The sequence below is a fragment of the Vicugna pacos genome, chromosome 10, assembly GCF_048564905.1.
Source record: "Vicugna pacos chromosome 10, VicPac4, whole genome shotgun sequence".
Taxonomy (NCBI): Eukaryota; Metazoa; Chordata; class Mammalia; order Artiodactyla; family Camelidae; genus Vicugna; species Vicugna pacos.
In genome coordinates, this window is record NC_132996.1 from 27633282 (window position 1) to 27654990 (window position 21709).

The 21709-nt window shown below is 34.1% G+C and overlaps 1 protein-coding gene across 2 annotated transcripts in view; it reads left to right on the forward strand.

The window, feature by feature from the left end:
- The window catches only part of FCHSD2 (FCH and double SH3 domains 2), a 197332-nt gene that overhangs the window by 138683 nt on the left and 36940 nt on the right, over window positions 1-21709 (forward strand). For both annotated transcript variants that reach the window (XM_072969249.1, XM_006203362.4), the window contains exons 11-12: window positions 6038-6154; window positions 13087-13191. In XM_072969249.1, the coding sequence (XP_072825350.1) occupies window positions 6038-6154; window positions 13087-13191 (222 nt within the window). The remainder of the gene's footprint in view (window positions 1-6037; window positions 6155-13086; window positions 13192-21709) is intronic.

Consider the following 21709-nt stretch of genomic DNA (forward strand, 5'->3'; position numbering starts at 1 on the left):
CTGTCTCTCTGCAATTACGTACATACATGGATATGGATACACAACTTTATAGAAGGGGATTTATAATATACAGAATTGAATTTAAACTTTTTTTCTCATTCAGCTTTATTTCACATCTGTCTAATATTTGCATTATCTGTACTCCCTAACCATCTCAGAAATTTGACATCGTGCACCTCCCATCAAATATTTTTTTATGTTGTTCATCTGCAGTACCTCCTGAAACTATGCCATGAATTTAAATTAAAATTATGCTGTAACAATATTTTTATAATTTTTACAAAGTCTCTTCTGCTCTTGGGTTAGGCTAGGCTCTTGGATGATGCTTTAAAAGAAATTTGGAGCTCAAAGCAGTAGCAGTAGAATAGCATAATTTCTGGATCTCTCATCAAGAGAACATAGTATTCCCAGTGCTTACAGCCAATGCATGAGCCTGTTTGTTCTCATAAAATTAATTGCAGCACTAGAATCTGAGATTTCTTGGATTGGAAGAATTAATATTGTATAATGGCCATACTACCCAAAGCAATCTACAGATTTAATACGATTCCTGTCAAATTACCTAGGATATTTTTCACAGGACTAGAGCAAATAATCCTAAAATTTATATGGAATTACTTATATTACACAAAAGACTCAGAATTGCCAAAACAATACTGAAGAAAAAGAACAAAGCTGGAGGAATAACCCTCCCAGACTTCAGACAATTCTACAGAGCTACAGTAATCAAAACAGCATGGTACTGGCACAAAAACAGACATATGGATCAATGGAACAGAATAGAAAGCCCAGAAATAAACCCACAGACTTCAGTCAATTAATCTTCAACAAAGGAGATAAGAATATACAATGAAGAAAAGACAGCCTCTTCAGCAAGTGGTGTTGGGAAAGCCAGACAGCCACATCTAAATCAGTGAAGTAAGAACACAGCCACACACCATACACAGAAATAAACTCAAAATGGCTTGAAGATTTAAATATAAGACAAGATACTGTAAACCTCCTAGAAGAAAAAAATAAGCAAAACATTCTCTGATATAAATCTTACTAATGTTCTCCTAGAGCAGTCTCCCTAGGCAATAAAAATAAAAGCAAAAATAAACAAATGGGACCTAATTAAATTTATAAGCTTTTGCACAGCAAAGGAAACTATAAACAAAACAAAAAGATAACCTACACCCATTATTAGTTAGATGTGAAATGGGAGAAAATATTTTCAAATGATGGGACTGACAAGGACTTAATTTCCAGAGTATACAAACACTTCATACAACTCAATAACAAGAAAACAAACAACCCAGTCAAAAAATGGGCAGAAGGCCTAAACAAACATTTTTTCAAAAAAGACATGCAAACGGCCAATGGGCATATGAAAAAATGCTCAGTATCACTAATTACCAAAGAAATGCAAATCAAAACTACAATGAAGTATCACCTCATACCAGTCAAAATAGCCAGCATTAAAAAGTCCAAAAATGATAAGTGCTGACGAGGGTGTGGAGAAAAGGGAATCCTCCCACACTGTTGGTGGGAATGTAGTTTGGTGCAGCCATTATGGAAAACAATATGGAGATTCCTCAAAAAACTAAAGTAGACTTACCTACAATCCAGCAATCCCACCCTGGGCATATATCTGGAGGGAACTCTAATTCCAAAAGATACATGCACCCCAGTAGTCATAGCAGTACTACTTACAATAGCTAGAATGTGGAAACAACCTAAATGGCTGTTGACAGATGACTGGATAAAGAAGCTGTGGTATATTTAATCAAAATTCATCAAACTGTACATTTGAAATATGTGTAGTTTACTGTACAGGAACCATACCACAATAAAGGTATTTTTTAAGAAAAGAAGCTGTGGTATTTTTATACAATGGAATACTACTCAGCCATAAAAAAGAATAAGATAATGCCATTTGCAGCAACATGGATGGACCTGGAGATTGTCATTCTAAGTGAAGTAAGCCAGAAAGAGACAAGTACCATATGATGTCATTTATTTGTGGAATCTAAAATATGATACCAGCGTACTTATTTACAAAACAGAAACAGACTCACAGACATAGAAAACAAACTTAAAAGAACAACTATAATGAAAAAGAACATGAAAAGGAATATATATATGTATATATATGACTTAAACATTATGCTGTATACCAGAAATTGACACTACATTATAAACTGACTATACTTCAATAAAAAAAAAGAAAAAAGAAAACAAACTTATGGTTATGGGGTGGGGGAGAGGGAGGTGGGGGGATAACTTGGGAGTTTGGGATTAGCAAAAAAGAAGGTCCTACTGTATAGCACAGGAAATTATATTCAACATCTTAATAGCCTATAATGAAAGAGAATATGAAAAGGAATATATATATATATTTGTATCACTGAATCACTATGCTGTACACCAGAAAATAACACAATATTGTAAACCAACTATACTTCAATTTAAAAAAGAAAAGAATCTGAGATTTCATCTCATCTTCAGGTATCTTGATTTTCAACTGAGGAAGCTGAGGCCCAAAGGCAGTTCAGTACATTTGCCAGGATGACATAGCTAGGTCTCTTTGAGGAGTAAATATATGTACAATGTAAATGTATTTGAGGATAAATGTACTTCATATTTCAATGTATACTTTTTAAGAAATTAATTTCATAAAATAAAATTTATAAAAATCCCTTAATTTGGAGATTCAAAACAATTCTTTTCTTATTCATCCATTTTTAATGAATTTTGTAGTGAGAACTTAACCAGAAAGAAGGAGACCTTTTATTTTACAAGCGGGAGAGGCATTTCAATCCTAAAGTAAGCTTTGAGAACCTGTATTAAAATGCATGACACTCAGTAAATTAGTTTCCTTTCTCCTCTGCTCTTTTTGTTCTTCCCCACACAACAAAATACGTTCCTTCTTTCATCAGAAATTGATTCTAATTCAGTATATTTATGCTCTTGTCACTTCTGAAGGAACCATTCTAATAGTCTGGTGGCCTGGCCCTCACTTTAGAATCAGGGAATTAGTTGTATTTGTTTAACCAACCTTTACTGAGGGCATTTATGTACTATTAGGCTTGGTGCTGGATGCCAGGAATGCATCTATTCAAAGACTCAGATTGTCTAAAGACAAACAAGAAACATACATGTAGCAATCACAGTGTAATGTCATATTTGCCTGAGAGTAGCCACTCAATAAATGTCTCACAAATGAGTACATTAATATAATGGAGATATGTCAAAAGTGAAGGAGCCCCTGAGCCTGTCTGCAAAAGTAAGGGATGATTTCACAGAGAATGTAGATTTGAACTGAGATTTGAAGAATAACTAGGAATTTGTGGACAAAAAAAGATAGGGAAGTTATTCTAACCAGAGGGAACAGTACTCAAAAGCATAAGCTTTTATTTGAGTTGACATTTTCCAGGAAAAGACCTATCTACTTCTAAAATTTTTTACTAAAACTTGTATAACTTCTGAAATCCGATGTTTCCAAAGATTTCAAGATTTAGTTGACCTAACTTATCAAATGCCCAAACTGATATGGGATAATGAAAAACTATCTATCCCACATTTAAAAGTTGATAGGAAATTTCTTTATAACATTTTTCTTCAGTTTGTAATTTATTTGAATTATTTTGTGCTGCTGTTATTCTAAGAATTGTTATGTTATTACATATGTCCCTTTAAAAATAATCAAGATAAATAAGTGAACTTTTCCAGAGCAAGGCTGTAGTGCTGTTTGATATTTAGTTTTTAAATTCTCATATTCTGCTTCAGGAAAATAACAGTGTTTTTTAAATTATTATGCTTAATAGCTTATATATGTTACTATTCTCTTATATATTTTAACTACGTTTTTAAGAAGTAAATGAAAGTGTTAAAAGTATGAACTAATGATTAAATTAGCCAACATTTAAAAAGAAGCAGTCACTAACAGTTCCTTTGCTGGAATCAACACCATCTTAAAAGATAATGATCTTTACTAGATCTGATTTATATTGATCTTTGATAAGAGGTGGCATTAGAACATTTTTCTATGTATTGCTTAATACCCTGGGCTGTTTGCCTTATATGGAATTCTCATTTGTCTAGACCTGTGTTAACAGGTAGCTTCCACATATCTTTCCATGGCTTGATTTCAGAATTCATAAAAAAGATAAATTAACTTTAATTTTATTTATGTGTCATTCCTTGCCCAGAGGATCCCAAAATTATATCTCCCAATCAGTGGCATCTGTGGTCTCTCCTTATCATTGGGCCCTCCTGTTTTAGAAATAGAAACCCATAGAGAATGGGAAAAAAAACTCTTTATTTCCCCAACTCTTAAGTACAGATAATACTCAGTAAAAAGGTACAGATTCTGTGTGGGCAAGTTGTCCATGGCCTGTCTACAGTCAATACACATTTTAGACCCACTTACTAGTTCCCAAAATGTGGTGCAATAATAAAAATTAAATTTCTCCATCAATTGCCTCCTTTCTCATCTACTCTGCTCTCTACAGATTCATTCTCTCTGAGATCCTTTCATTATATCTTCAGTCTTGTTTTTGATTCATTTCTGGGCTATCAAGAACCTGGGAATTATTTGGATTTTTTATTAACAGTAGTGAGAAAAATTTTGTTTCCGGTAATTTTCAGTTGGGTCTTTTATGGTCACAATGACCATTTATTGGATACTTATGTGTATACTGTAAGAGAATGTTTAAAACGACCTCATTTTGTAGTAATAATCTCTGTGAGATAGGTTGCACTTTCATCAATTTTCAGATGTAGCTAAGACACAGATTAACTAACAACCCAAGGTCATAAAGCTAGTCAGTGGCATAGAGAGAACTAAAACTATGTCTGTATGGCTTAAAAACCTATACCTGGACTCTCCAGAGTATACCTTTCTACCATACATTCTGTAGATTACATTTGCATCTGCGTCCAGTGTTTAACATCCCTGGCTTTCAAGAACAAATATAAATTTAAATGCCTAAGTTCTTTTGCAAAACAAATATAACAGTACAATTGGTTCCCAGATTCCTGTTAGCCCAAAGGAGGAATCAATATAAAATGTAAAGTTGATTACATTTTGCTGTATTTCAGTTCATTTATCATTGTATACTCTAACTTTAGCTGAACTGTCTGCATAGAGTAAATGTTTTTCAACCTTGCCTACAGTTCCCCTAATAAGAATATTAAGCTTTTAATCCAATTTATCAAATTCTCTTTACCAACTTTTAGCTATGTGACCTTGTAAAAGTCAATTTTGTAAGATGTCCCCACTCTAAAACTTCACGTCTTTTTATATTAAAATCCTCTTTGGACAATTCATTTTTAAGAAATTGTTTTCTTTCCTTGTTTTTTTTTTTTTAAATAAAGATTGTTTTTTTCATGGGTTCATGAGAGTTTAGAGAAAATGAAAATAATTTAGTGGTTAAGAGCTCTGATTCTGCAGTCAGAGTTGTAACACTTAATATCTGGTATCTAGCACTCATATTTGACACGACATTAAAGCCCAGAGGACAGAAACAAGATAGTTTGGTGGTGAGTTGATGGCAGACCTATAACTAAATTAAACTCAGTATCTTTCAGTGTGGCTAGGTTGTGTTGCTGTTATTGCATTGTTTTGTTTTGTTCTTTTCACTTCTACCCAATGATTTTTTTTCTTTAATCCCATTGAAACTATTGAGTTGTTTCCATTCTATCTATGCAGATGTTTTAGTGTCATAGTAGGTTTGCAGGAATACTTTTTTCTTCTTTGCTTGCTAGCTAGCTTTTTTTATACCCAGAATGGATCAATCCATAATATTAGAGATGAAGCTTTAATGTTCAGCAATGTAAGACAAAAAAAACCTGTGGTCATTTATGGTTTTCATACTGTCTTCTTTATCTTCTGCTAATGTTCTGTGACATGAGACATTGCTTCCCACAGTAGTGGAGCTTGCCTTGTGTTTTGAGTGCTGATTAAGTGAAGGCCCTCTGATCCACCTACAAAATGGTAGTGATTTCAGTAAGGATAACAGTGCTTTTCTCTTTGTTCTCTCTTGTGTTGTAGAGTCGACAATTAGAATCAGAAACTGGGACCACAGAGGAGCACAGTCTAAACAAGGAGGCTCGGAAATGGGCCACCCGTGTGGCAAGGGAGCACAAAAACATTGTTCACCAGCAACGGGTAAGTGTCACAGAGAGTCTTAGGCTGTGTCTAGCTTTAGCCACATGTCAACCCAATTTTAGGATTTTACTTTTTTATTGATGTGAGAAATATTCTGTATATGTTTTTCTGTAATTTCTCAGCACTCAGCAGTATGTTCTCAGCTGTCTGCCAAACTTGGAAATTCCTTAAGCCCTCTAGCAGCAACACAGTAATTTATCTGTTTGCCATAGAATTGCATAAGGAAGACTAGTGATAGAGAATTACAGTCTTTTTAGGCAGAGCGAGAGACAGGCATGTGTTGAATGAGGCTTTTCACCTCCAAGACAAACTTTTGAAGACACAGTTGATTCCATGAAAATGTACCTCCAAGACTAAACTTTAAGTGGAGAGAAATCATTTTAGATACAGTAAGTTTTTTGTGATTTCGGTTTATTTATAACTTTATTCTTTTTCTTTACCTTCACATCCAACTTCTTAAAAAAATTGTCCATATTTAATATCAATATTTCCTAACCTCTTGCTTATTTTTTAACCCATTGTATTTGGACTTTCCCTTCTTTCCCTTCCGTTGCACCAGTTCATAGGGACTACACATGCCAAAATCACCAGTGACGTCTCTGTTAACAAATCCAAAATGGACACTTGATTTCTCATCATGCTTAACCTTTTGGCAGTTGCATCACAATTAACAATTTCCTTTGTCTTGAAATAGTCCCCTCTAGTCATCCATGACTTAAACATTGCCATGGTTTTCCTTCTTCCTCTCTAACGTTCCTGGATTCTTTTATACATTCTTCTTTCTTCATCTTACATTTAAATACTTAAATTTTTTAGATTTCTATGCTTGGCTGTCTTCTTTTCTTATTCTTTATTCTCATTATTGGAGTCTCTACTACTACTACCTTGGTTTCACTTACAAAAAAATCCTAAATTAATATCTCCAACATTGGGCTTTTCTTCTGTGTATACGTATATCCTTGTGCCTATTTTGGTATCATCTTTTCATGTTTCACATCATGTAAAATTCAATGTTCCACGTATCTAATGCTGCATAACAAACCACCTCAAACTTAATGCCACAAAAAAGAACATCTTTTTAATTGTCTCTTACTACTCTGGGGATTGGATGGACTCAGCTTGGCAGTTCCGATTTGGGGTGGGTGGGTGTGGGGCAGGAGTCTCTCATGTGATTGCAGTCAGATAGTGGCTGGTGCTAGAGTTATCTCATAGACTACCGTACTGAAATATCTGGTGTTTGGACCAAGAAGACTTGAACAGCTGGGCATCAGAACGGCTAGAGCTCCTCATGCATCTCTGTCTCTCTGTGGTCTCTTCATGTGGTCTCTCCAACATAATGGCTTCATGTTAGCTCTAGGTCTTACATGGTAGTTGGTAGTATAGGGGCTCAAAGGTGTGAGTCCCAAAAGTGAGCCAAGAAGGAGCTATATCATCTTTTCTGAACTAGTCTCAGAAGTAACATGATATTGTGTCATATTTTTATTAATTGAGGTGGTCACAAAGTCCTGTCCAGGTTCAAGGAAAGAGGACATGAACTCTACTTCTTGGTGAGGAAATAGCAAGGTCCTAGAATAACATGTGGAATGGGAAATATTATAGTTGCTGTTTTTATAAAAACACATTCTGCCATAGTCTACCTTCTGGCCATAGTAGTTCACATGCCTCTTGCATTGCAATACAACTCTCTTAACCCCAAATCCCCCAAGCTCCTCATCAGACTTCAGCTTGAAATTCAGAATTTCATCATCTAAATGAGATTTAAGCACAGATAAGGCTTCTTGGGTATAGTTCCTCTAATACAGTTTATCCCAATCAAAGAATTTGTGAACTACAGAGACAAGTTACCAGTTTACCACACAGCCAATAAATAGTGATGAATAATTGCTGCAGCTTTATACTTCAAAATATAAAGCATATAAAGAGATTTTTTTCCACTAGAATGCTTGACTATATTTGATAGTAAATGTTCAGATATTAAAAATAAATTTGCTTCCTTTCTTGTTGTCAAGGCATGTCGTATCTTTCTCTTAGGAAGTAGAGACAGATTTCAGCAACTTACCCAGTTTTTTGCAGTCTGGCCTGTGACAGGCTTTAATCTAGTAAAGTATAGTTTAAGCAATAAATTGGTAGAGAAAAATATTTGAAAAAAATTGTAGCTGAAAACTGTCCAAATATAATAAAAACTGTAAACCTACAAATCCAAGAAGCTCAACAAATCCCAGGCGGGTAAAATACAAAGAAGATCACACCAAGGCATATTATATTCAGTTTGTTAACAAGTAGTGATACTTAGTGGTGAAAGACTGAAAGCATTTCCTCTAAGATCAGGGACAAGACAAGGATGCCCCTTTCTGCCACTTCTACTCTACTTAGCACTAGAAGTCCTAGCCACAACAGTTAGGCAAGGAAAAGTAATAAAAGGTATTCAAATTGGAAAAAAAGAAGTAAGATTATCTCTGTTTGCCAATGATATAATCTTATATGTAGAAAGTCCTAAAGATTTCACACACACACACACACACACCTGTTAATGCTAATAAATTCAGTAAAGTTGCAGGAAACAATATTAACACACAAAAGTAAGTTGCATGTCTATATAATACAGTATACATTATACAGTGAACAATCAGAAAAGGAAATTAAGAAAACAATTCCATTTACACTGCCATCAAAAAGAATAAAATACTTAGGAATAAACTTAACCAAGGAGGCAAAAGACTTACACAGTAAAAACTATAAAACATTGATGAAATGAGTTAGACATAAATAAATGGAAAGACATCCTGTGTTCATGGAATGCAAGATAGTATTAAGATGACAGTACCACCCAAAATGATCTACAGATTCAATGCAATCCCTATCAAAATCCCAAAAGTGTTCATTGCAGAAATAGAAAAACCTACCCTAAAATTCATATGGAATCTGAAGGGACTCCAAATAACCAAAACAGTCTAGAAAAATAAGAAAATTGGAGGACTCATACTTTCAAACTTCAAAACTTATAGTACTGGCATAAGAACAGACATATAGGTCAGTGGAATCAAAGTATCAATATTTTAAAAATACCAGTTACATCCAAATTAATCCATATATTCGGTGAAATCTAAGTCAAATATTCAGCAAGGTTTTTTTGTAGAAATTGACAAAATGCTTTGAAAATATATATGGAAATGCAAATGATTTGAAATAGCCACAGCTATTACTGTACTTGGTTTCAAGACATAAAGCTACAGTAATTGAGATTGGTACAAGAATAGACTAATAGATAAATGGAACCAAGTGAAGCATCTAGAAATAGGCACACACATAATGGTCAATTGACTTTTAGCAAAGATGTAACAAACTTGTAAAAGTGCTAGATAAATTTTAATAAAAATAAATCCAGCTGTGTTTTAAGCACGTGACTAATGAGGGGGCAAGGATAATTTGACATTAGAAGATGTATCAATATAGTAAACTTCACTTACAGAATAAAAATGAAAAATTATGTGATTATTGTCATAGTTCTCTAATAAAGTACATGATAAAATTTAGTATACCTTACAGATTAAAAAGTAGAACAAAATTCCTGGCCAGCTGGATAAACACTTTTTCACTCTGATAAGGATATCTTTCTGAAATTTATAGCGAACATTACACTTGGTGGTTCTATTAGTTTTCTATAGCTGTGGTAACAAATTACCACAAACTTAGTGGCTTAAAACAGTACAGATTTATTGTCTCACAGTTCTGCATGTTGTCTGGTTGGGCTTGGCTGGTTTTTCTGCTCCAACTCTAACAAGACCAAAATCAAGGTGTCTACTTGGCTGGCCTTTGAGGGAAAATCCACTTCCAAGCTCATTCAAGTTATCAGAATCTAGTTCCTTTTAACTGTAGGACAGATACTTAAACTGTATCAGCTGGGGCTACCCTTATCTCCTAGATGCCTGTCCCTCTGGTCCTTGCATATAGACTCCTACATCTCAGAGCCAGCAGCAGTGCATTGCATCCTTCTCTTGCTTGGAATCTCACTGACTTACCTTTCTCATCTCACTCCAGCCAGAGAAAGTTCTCTGCTTATAAGAGATCATGTGATTAGATTGGAGTCACTCAGATAATCCAGGATAATCTATGTTAAGGTCCATAACTCTAATATATCAGCAAATTATGTCTTATGTATATGCAATTCAAGGGATTAGGTAATGTGGACATCTTTGGAGGCCATTCTGCCTTCTACAATGATAAAATAAAAAAACAGCATCCATCATCACCACTTTCTCAATGCTTTTAATGGAAGAAAAGATTTTTAAATATTTGGAAGAGCTACATCAGTCATTACTTATAGATGATGTGATTGTGTACCCCTAAAAATATGAGACCCAACTGTCAAACTAAGTAATAAGATTTCAGTTAGTTTTCCTATTAACTAGAAATAATAAATTATGAAATACAGTTGGAAAAAATTATGTACCGCAGCAATAAAATACTGATATAACAATGAGTAAAATGTCATGACTTTTAAGAAGAAAGCCTTTTTTTTACCAAAGAATGTAAAAAAAAGACAAAAGTAATTGGAGAGGTGCAAAATTTGTGGATTTAAACAATTTAAAAAAAATTTTTGTTACTGAGGTGTAGTTGATTTGCATTATGTAAGTTTCAGGTGTACAACATAGTGATTCACACTTTTCAAATGTTATACTCCATTTATAGGTATTATAAAACATTGGCTATATTCTCTATGCTGTACAATATGTCCTTGTGGCTTATTTATTTTTTTACATAGTTGTTTGTACCTCTTAATTCTCTACCCCTATCTTGTCCCTCTCCTCTGTCCTCTCCCCACTAGTAACTACTCGTTTTTTCATTATATTCACTAGTTTGTTTTATTTTTTAGATCTCACATGTAAGTGATAACATACAGTATTTGTGTTTCCCTGACTTTTTTAAAATGTGGATTTTTATTAAATTTGTTGGTAATTTCAATGCAATACCAATGAAACTTAAAAGATATTTTTAAAGGAACTTAGCATTTGGTTCTAAAATGTATCTGGATTTTTTTTAATGTACCAGAATAGCCAAGAACAACAATAATAAGCCATATGTGCCTTAGAACGTACTGAAACATACAATAATGGCTATAGTAGTTAAAACCATAGTATCATATAAGAGTTAACAAATATTTCAAAGAAAATGATCTATGCATGTATGGACTTCTAGATACTGATTCATAAAAAGTCATTTTGAGGCAAACAGGAAATTTTAATGAAGAATCGCATATTAAGGCTACCAAGGAATTATTGTTAGATCTGATAATGGTATTGTGGTTGGGCTTTTTGTTTTTGGGGTTGTTTTAGTTTATTAGAGACTTTTATTAAAACATGTAGGAATGAAATGATGTGATATCTGAAATTTGCTTTGACAGAGGGAAAAAGAATAAGGCAAATGTAGAAGAATTTTAATAACTCTTGAACCTTGGTGATCTATATATGAGAGTTCATCATACTAGTCTTTGAATATATTTGAAATTTTTCATAATAAAAAGCATGTTAATGGCATTTCAAATCTTTGAGGGAAGAATTTATTCAGTAAACGTCATTAGAACAATTTATTGTGTATTTGGAAAAAAATATAAAGTCAGATTTCTCCCTTCCACCATATACAAGATAGATTTCAAAAGAATTAAAGAGCTAAATGCTAGATACAAGATTATTAAAAACTGAAAAAATATAGTATATTTTTGGTGTATTACCAATGGCTTATTAAGCAAGACAAAACCCAGGAACCATAAGGAAAAGATTGATAGATGTGACCACATAAAAACTAAAAATTTCTGTGGAAAAAAAGAACTTTTAAAAAGTTAAAAGAAATAGAATGGAAGGAAATATTTATAACATAAGTAACAGAAAAAGGGCCAGTATCTAGAAGGGCCAATATCTATATGAACTGCCCATTTATGAAAGTAGAAATACAGATGGCCAGCAACATGTGAAATGATGCTCTTTCTGTTACAGAGAAATGAAAATTGAAACAATAAGATAATCTTTATAAAATATCAAAGATTGACCATATCTAGCGCTGGAGAAATATAGAAAAACATGCTCTTATACACTACTAGTAGAAGAGTAGATACAACCTTTTGGGGGCAATTTGGCAATGTTTATTAAAATGTACAGTTTCCACTTCTCTGTTTTTATCTTATTCCCAAATATGTTCAAAGAGTCATTGACTAGATTGTTTGTACAGTACTGTTAATAATACCAAGAAATTCAGAAAGTCAAATAGCAATAGATTAAGGGTAAATAAAGTATGGTACAGTTGTACTGTTCAATCTATGGATTAATTAGAGAATGAAGTCATTCTGTATACACACGGAAGTTTCTTAGACACAATGAAGGATGATAGCTGTCATTTCATTATTTTTTAAACAAAACTGTGCAAATACATAGGACATACATAAGAAATGGTTTGGTGAAGTACAAATAAGTTGATGGGAGAGTGGTTATCTAGAGGTGGGGGGCACGTGGTGGGGTGTGCAGATACAATAGACTTTTTGCCATTTTTTATTAGTTATTTTTTAAACAATGCTTTATATTCATGTAATTTTTAAAAATTAGAGCTATGTATATAAAAATATGTAATCGACATTAAGTTTATAGATAGGGCAAATGTCATTTTCCTGGGTTTTATCTTATGCTATAGTTATATAAGTTGTTATCTTTGGAGGAAGCTGGGTCAAGAGACTCCTTGTACTACTTTTGCAATTTATTATTAAAACTATAATTATTTCAGTTTTTTATTTAATTATCAAGTAAATAAATTAAAAAATTAAAAGTTAAAAATGGAGTCATGGTCATTTGTCACTAAAGTCTTTTAAATTATCTAAATACTGTAGTCACTTAAGAAAAAAAGAGAAAAATAAAAAATAGTCATCATTTTCCTATTTTCTTTAATAGGTTCTAGATGATCTGGAATGTCATGGAGTTGCAGTATCAGAACAAAGCCGAACAGAGTTGGAACAGAAAATAGATGAAGCTAGAGAAAATATTCGTAAAGCGGAGGTGAGGAGGCAGCTAACTGTGGCATTTTTGCCCTGCTCCAACAGCATCACAGCCATGACTGTGTACCTTTACAATTCAGTTTCTACACACTGATTAATTTGAAAATGATTCACCATCTTAGTCTGTGTCCAGGGTATTATTTTTGAGTGCCTGCTTTATACAAGGTAGTACACATGACAAAGACACTGAACCCACTTTGAAGCGTTTACAATCATGAAACATTAAATAACAAAAGAATTAAGTCACAATGCAAAGGCTAATTTTAAAGTTTTTACAAGGTACATAATAAGTCAAATTAATGGTATAGAAATTAAGATACATAAATTCAGAGCCTAGAAAAATCTCACCCATATAGAAGGTTCACTGGATCCAGGGGCAAAAGCGGATTTTTTTAAATTTTATTTTTTATTGAAGTGTAGTTGATTTACAATGTTAGTTTCAGGTGTACAGCAAAGCAATTCAGTTATACATATACATACATATGTATTTATTCTTTTCATATTCTTTTCCACCATATGTTATTATAAGAAATTGAATATAGTTCCCTGTGCTATACAGTAGGTCCTTGTTGTTTATTTATTTTATATATAGTAATCTTTTAATCTCAGACTCCTAATTTATCCCTCTGCCTACCCTTTCCCCTTTGGTAACCATAGTTTGTTTTTTATGTCTGTGAGTCTGGTTTTGGATTGGAAAAAGAATTTGTATCATTTTTTTAGATTTCACATATAAGTGATATCATATGATATTTATCTTTCTCAGTCTGACTTACTTCAATTAATATGGTAATCTCTAGGTCCATCCATGTTGCTACAAATGTCATTATTTCATTCATTTTTATGGCTGAGTAATATTCCATTGTGTATATATACCACATTGTTTTTATCCATTCATCTGTCAGTGGGCATTTAGGTTGCTTCCATGTCTAGGCTATTGTTAATAGTGCTGCTGTGAACACTGGGGTGCATGTGTCTTTTCAAATTAAAGTTTTCTCCAGATACATGCCCTGGAGTGAGATTGCTGGATCATATGGTTAAGTCTATTTTTAGTTTCTTAAGGAACCTCCATAGTGTCCTCCATAGTGGTTGCACCAATTTACATTCCCACCAACGGTGCAGGAGGGTTCCTTTTTTTTCTCCACAGCCTCTCCAGCATATATTATTTGAAGACTTTTTAATAATGGCCATTCTGATTGGTGTGAGGTGATACTTCATTGTAGTTTTGATTTGCAATTCTCTAATAATTAGTGATATTGAGCATCTTTTCATGTGCCTGTTGGCCATCTATATGTCTTTAAAGAAATGTCTATTTAGGTCTTTTGCCCACTTTTTGATTGGGTTTGTGGTTTTTGTTTTTTTTTTTATTAAGCTGTATGAGCTGTTTGTGTATTTTGGAAATTAGTTCCTTGTCGGTCATGTCATTTGCAAATATTTTCTCCCACTCTGTAGGTTGTATTTTTGTTTTGTTTATGGTTTCCTTTGCTGTGCAAAAGCTTTCAAGTTTAATTAGGTCCCATTTGTTTATTTTTGCTTTTATTTCCATTAGTCTAGGAGCTAATTTGAAAAAAATATTGCTACAATTTATGTCAAAGAGTGTTCTGCCTGTTTTCCTTAAAGAGTTTTATAGTATCCAGTCTTATATTTAGGTCTTTAATCCATTTGAGTTTATTTTTGTATATAGTGTTAGAGAATGCTCTAATTTCATTCCAAAAGCTGATCTTTTAAGAATAGAGAAGAATTGGTTAAGCAGACAAGGCAAAAAAATTTTACAACGGTCAGTTTTACTCTTTTGGAGGGTCATGGGACCCTTTGAGGATTGTATGAAAGTATGAAATTCTCTCTCCCACAAAAAAAAATGTACATTTTATACAATGTCCAGAAGTTCATGTACCTTGAGCTAATACTCCCTTTTCCTAGAGGGGAAGAGGTTGAGATAGAAAAGAAAGTTATTTGCAAAGGAGGAAGACATAGCATATAGTTTGGCAGTTGGATTTGATTATAGTGGAGGAATTTTGTAAGGAAATATGGTAGAAAGTAAATGAAGTCACTGTGGTTAGGACCAGTTCATGGAGGACCTGTGCACACTTGTGTATAGTTATCTACCCAGTGTAATATAGTGAAGGGATGTGAAAGTGGACGGTTAAAAAAGACTGAGAATGTTCAGCCTTCAAGAAAAATATGTTCATGTTGGGAAAGCTTAAAGAATGCCAAAGATAAAGACTGCAAAGCCTAAGTACTGAGGAGTGGTTCACATGAGTATAACTGAATACTTAAGGAGCCTAGCGGACACAGAGATCACTGTGAGAAGAGTTGTTAGGGCCAGTCACACAAAAGAGGTAGGACTTAAGAGGCGTACTACCAGATGAGTAAGGGATAGCACAGATACATGCCATGCAACCTCAAGAGGCAGAACTTGAACCAAAAGATGAAGGTGGGAAGGAGGCAATTTGAGCTTGCTTTTATTGTCTTTCTTTTTTTTTTTTTTAGTTTTATTTGGCAGAGGGAGGTAACTAGGTTTCTTTATTTATTCTTAGAGGAGGTACTGGGGATTGAACGTAGGACCTCATGCACGCTAAGCTTGCGCTCTACCATTTGAGCTATACCCTCCCCCGAGCTTGCTATTGGGAAATACTTTCTAATAATTAGATCTGTCCAATGACAGAATAAGCTGCCCTGAGATATGGTGTAGCACTTTAAGTGTACAAAAGAGTCTATACAAGGAATTCTTGCATTGAGTTGAATGTTAATATAAACTAATGATTTTCAGATACCCCCTCAGATCTCTAGGAGTTATTTGTTTTTGTTTGGGGGGGTGTTTGTTTGTTTTTGAAAAGGTTTATTATGCACAGGGGAGGGGCTCAATCCTTTTTGGCTGTCACTTTCCTTTTGGTGGCCAGGATGTTGCTCAGCTCCTTTCTCTTCCTCTTGGCGCAGATGTGTGTCCTCACACGTTTCTTGATGAACTTGAGGGCCCACTTGTCCTAGGAGATCTTGAGTAGCTCCATGGCCCACTGCTCATAAGGTGCGAAGCCACACACCTGGATAACATCCCGCATGAACTTGGTGTGCTTACGAGGTGCCCGTGGCGGCAGGCCTCGCATGCTCATGTACTTGGTCACCTCGTGGGCTTTGTTTGAGGCTCAGGGTATGGGGTAGCTCAGAGCTGTGGCTGCTTCTCTCCAATGGCTGCCGCAACGAAAGACTCCAGAGGCTTTGAGGAAGTATTTCAGTGGTTGGGGCAGGGTTAGGAGGTGGGTGGTGATGCGAGGAGAAGCAGCATAGGCAAACACAGGGACCATGAGCATGCATTTGGCACAATCCCATGGAAGTGATCTGAACCAGAAAGGTTTGCTATCTGCCTGCTGTAGAGAAGCCCCAGTAACCCCAACTCTCCTTCATTCCTGACAAATGATCCACAGCCTCCATAGTGAAGAGACTAGGGTAAACAATAAATAGCCATTTTCCTCACTGAATTCAGGATCATGGCTAAACCACTACCTAGGGTGCTGGCCAAGTACTGTTGGCAAGCCCTTGCCTAGTTTGAGAAACGTTGGCGTGTATAGAAGAGCTATTCCTGTTTGCTTCTCCAAATTTTGAATGAACCCAGTTTCAGAGCCTTGATGGAACAGGACGAATCTCAGAAGTTTTCCTAAGGGTGTGTTCTCTCCTGTATTTTCCATTTCCAGGCTCCATCCATGGTGACACCATCTGTTACGCTACCTCCACCAAACCCTCCAGTAGTAGCAGGAGTAGGTTAATCAGTCACACAGAGTCTGTGTTTAGACTGAATGACCTGTTATTTCCATGAATGTGCTAAACTGTCCTGTGTTTGTTAGCTTAAAGCTAAAAATACAAAGTGAGATTCCCACAACAGAATGTCTCATCTCTCTTGATATTGATATTTAAATCTGCATTCTCAAAGATAATTTTCTTACCAAAAATATGGAGTATGCTAAAAATCACAATGCGAGATCCATTATTTCAGTTTTGAGTATCTGTGAAATGTAGTCAACCCCACTGCTGTCTTAAGGTGATCTCTCATATGATTTCCGCTTATCAGATACAGAAAATAACCCAGCTAAAATTAGATGGCAAATATGAGGGTAGTATGGGGTAATATAGGATTGTCATAATGAAATTTTTGGATAGACTAAACCGCAAGAGCCTTCAGAAGAATTGACTGATGGTTTCAGTAGATTCCTTTTTTCTTTATGTCTGTTTATCATTTGCATTGGATTTTCTCTTCCCATTCAATAGTTATTTACTTTATTATAAATACTTACGTAAAAAGGAGAAAGCTAGTTAAAATTCCATTATATTCTTCATGTTTGGTTTTTAACTCCTACTAACATGAATGTTACCCTCTCTTGTTGATTAATCTGCTTTATCTAGTCTTTTCTATATTGTATTTCCATTCAGTGTTGCTTATCAGAATAGAAACCTTCATCATACTCAGTAATAGATTAAAGAAATTATTCTAATCATAAGAAATTGAAAATACAAATAGATTGTTCTTTTCCAAAGAATAATGTAATAGGAGTTATATAGTGCTTAGTTAATTATTGACTGGTTAGTCTGGGGACAGATTCACTAATTGATTTGTTCAGGAAACACTTAATGAATGCCTGCTGTGTACCAGATACGAATGAACATAGCAGACATACAGTGATGAACAAGCTGTTGCTATGATCTCTATGATTGTTTGTACTTGTGCTACTGTTTGCAGCCCCTGACTTATTTAAGAATTGAAATGAAGCAATATCTGCTTATATTAAACTTTAGTAGCAATTTTCATTTCCTGATATTTAAGTATTTGAGTTTTCTGAAATGCCTTTTGTCACACAGACGAACATACATCCTTGGTCTGGCATATCATACCTATTTTTAAAGCAGCTTGCCAGGAAATCAAGAGTTTTAGATGCCGTTTTTGGGAAGCTGTACATGACTTATGTTGTTTCAGGGCACAATAATTTTTTATGTTTAAATTGTACCTTTACTTGGGTTGAGGACAGTTTTCTCTTTAACAGTGAAATGTTAAACATGAAGAGGAGGAAGTTAATGTAAGAAGTCAAAGATATCCAGAAATTTTTAATAACTCATGTTTGGTGTAAAGTCTGCAGGAGAAACTGTAAACTATATGGTTCTTTCTGCAAGATATTAAGTATATTCTGTGATCTGAATTGAATGTTCATTTGAAAGCCAAAGTACGTGATATCACATGAATTAACAAAACCAAAAATAAAATCAGTTATTGTCTATGTATATGCATTTTCATAGGTACAGTTTTTAAAATTGTCATCTTACAAGGTTTTGTTGTACATCAGGAATTCAAAATTACAATGTCACCTGTGTATTCAATGATTCAAAAATGGTAAGACCCTTGCCATATTGCTATAAGAGAAGTCTAAAAACTTCAGTTGCATAAAATATGAGTCCTTATTACTGCACAGTCAATGAAACGCTAAGGGTAAACCAGCTATAAAAACAAAATTTCCAATGTTATATCCAAATTTACATTACCTCCAGACCTATTATTGTGGGGTTTCACTGTGCTCTTATAATATAGTATGTTAGCAGACCTCTTGACTAATCACTTTCTTCCACTTTTACTGTGAAAATTTTCAAACGTACAAAAGAAAGGATAAATACGTATTTTCCAGCATGCTAATTTCAGCTATTAATATTTTGCAATATTGGCTTTATGTGTTTATATTTATTCTATAAAATGAAAGTTAAATTAAAGACCTGATATAGTCTGTATTTTCGGCAAGAGTACTTTATAGATGATGCGATGTTTTTCATCACATTATGTTTTTATCACATTGTCTTCTTACTGATGCTAAGAATAGTCACTTTTTTGGGAGGAAGACTTGAATACATAATTTTTTTGGTCCAAGACTAATCAAGAGTACACGCATAAAAATAAGCCTAATAAATGAAGTATTTCCTATGAATATATACTTAGCCTACATCCCAGTGATGAAGAATATTCATTCTTCTCAAGTGCATATAAAACATTAACAAAATATTATATTCTTGTAAGGGAGATTACACAATATCATCAGCAAGCCCTATGAAAAGAAATAATACAAGCAACTCTCATCACAATGCAAGAATGGTCACTTTTTTTAACATTTTTTATTGATTTATAATCATTTTACAATGTTGTGTCAAATTCCAGTGTTCAGCACAATTTTTCAGTTACACATGAACATATATATATTCATTGTCACATTTTTTCTCTGTGAGCTACCATAAGATTTTGTGTATATTTCCCTGTGCTATACAGTATAATATTGTTTATCTATTCTACAATTTTGAAATCCCGTCTATCCCTTCCCACCCTCCACCCCCTTGGCAACCACAAGTTTGTATTCTATGTCTATGAGTCTGTTTCTGTTTTGTATTTATGTTTTGTTTGTTTGTTTCTTTTTGGTTTTTTTAGATTCCACATATGAGCGATCTCATATGGTATTTTTCTTTCTCTTTCTGGCTTATTTCATTTAGAATGACATTCTCCAGGAGCATCCATGTTGCTGCAAATGGCATTATGTTGTCGGTTTTTATGGCTGAGTAGTATTCCATTGTATAAATATACCACATCTTCTTTATCCAGTCACCTACTGATGGACATTTAGGCTGTTTCCATGTCTTGGCTATTGTAAATAATGCTGCTATGAACATTGGGGTGCAAGTGTCATCCTGAAGTAGGGTTCCTTCTGGATATAAGCCCAGGAGTGGGATTCCTGGGTCATATGGTAAGTCTATTCCTAGTCTTTTGAGGAATCGCCACACTGTTTTCCAGAATGGTCACTTTTAATTAAGGTGACACTACCATATCTTTCCACCATTAAGATTCTTTTTTTTTTTCCATTGTAATAAGCAAGTACTAGTCACCTCCAGTGGCAGCAAAAGAGTATTTTCCTTTCTTAAGTATCATTATTGACATCATAGAATTTTAAAAATCAACTCTATCAAGGTATAATATATGTATCATGAAATGTAACCGTTTCAAGTAAGCAATTTGATATGCCTTGACAAATGCATACCTCTAAATATCTACCACCACAGTCAAGATATGAAATATTTCTATCACCCCAGAAGTTCTTTAGTGACCAGGCAACAACTGATCTGCTTTCTGTCACATAGGTTAGTTTAACTTCAACAACCTGAATATTCGATCACTTGATATTGTCCTATGCATTACATACAAAGATCACTCCACACACTTTTATCCAACCTTATTTTTTACCTTAATCTCAGTTTAATGAGTTACTGTGTATTCAAGTTCATTGATCTTTTTTTCTGTAGTATTTAACTTACTACTAAAACTATCTTGTGAATTTTGATTTCAGAAATTACATTTTCAGCCCTGTAAGTTCTATTTTGGTCTTGTTTTTAAACAACTTTGTTGTGGTATAATTTCTGTACAATAAACTACACATATTTCAGATGTACAATTTGATGAATTTTGATAGATGTATACACCTATGAAACTACCACCATAGTCAAGGTCACTTGGATCTTTATATCTTCCAATTCACTCCTATTTATGTTCATGTTGTTCTTTAAATCCTTAAGTATATTTATGGTGGTGACTTTAAAGTCCTTGTCTACTCAGCCTATCATATCTAGCTCTCTTTCTATTGACTAACTTTTCCTTTTGTTATGGCTTATATTTTTCTGCTATTTAAATACTTAGTACTTCTTTTTTTTTATTTTAATGAATGCTAGAAATTGTGACTGTTTGGCTATTGAGTATCTGGATTCTCCTTTCTTCTTTTAAATACTATTGACTTATGTTTCGGCAGCTAGGTCAGTTTGATCTGCAGATCAGTTCAAGGCTTGTTTTTAGGCTTTGTGTTGGTTTAGAGTAGCCTTTCCAGAAGGGCTAATTTTTCCCTATTCTTGATACGTTTCCTTTCTACAGTTTCTTTTTATGCCATGGGTACCAGATAAGATCTCTGGCCAATCAGCTCTGACTGGATAGAACTGAAGCATTTTTCAGCCCTGTACAAGCTCTGGAAACTTCTCAGTTCACAGCTCCATGATTGATGTTCTTTCCCCAATACTTATTCTTTGCTTCTCCTCATGGAGTCCTACTTGTATGTATTCTCAATTTATTATGGATTTTTATTCATTTAATGTATTTTGAGTATTATAACTGTCCTTTTTTTAATCCCTATATTGTCTAAATTTGGCCCATGAGAGTCCATTTAAGCTGACTTCCATGTTCTTTTGACATTACTCCCATTAATCTTTGAACATTTTTTTTATTTCTAGCACAGCAAGCTATCTTAGCCTCACCTTGTATTTTCCCTGCTCAGACTTAGAATTAGTCATTTCTCCAAGGAACTCTTTTAATAGAGAATAGTATTTAGATACTAAAGTCTAGGCTGTGAAGATGCATGTTGTTATGAGTGTCATTTATTTCTTGGCCCTTTCTTTGCTTAGAGCTAGGAATTTTTTTAATCGTAAGTTCATATTGATATTTTCATTGAAAATTTAAAATTAGGAAG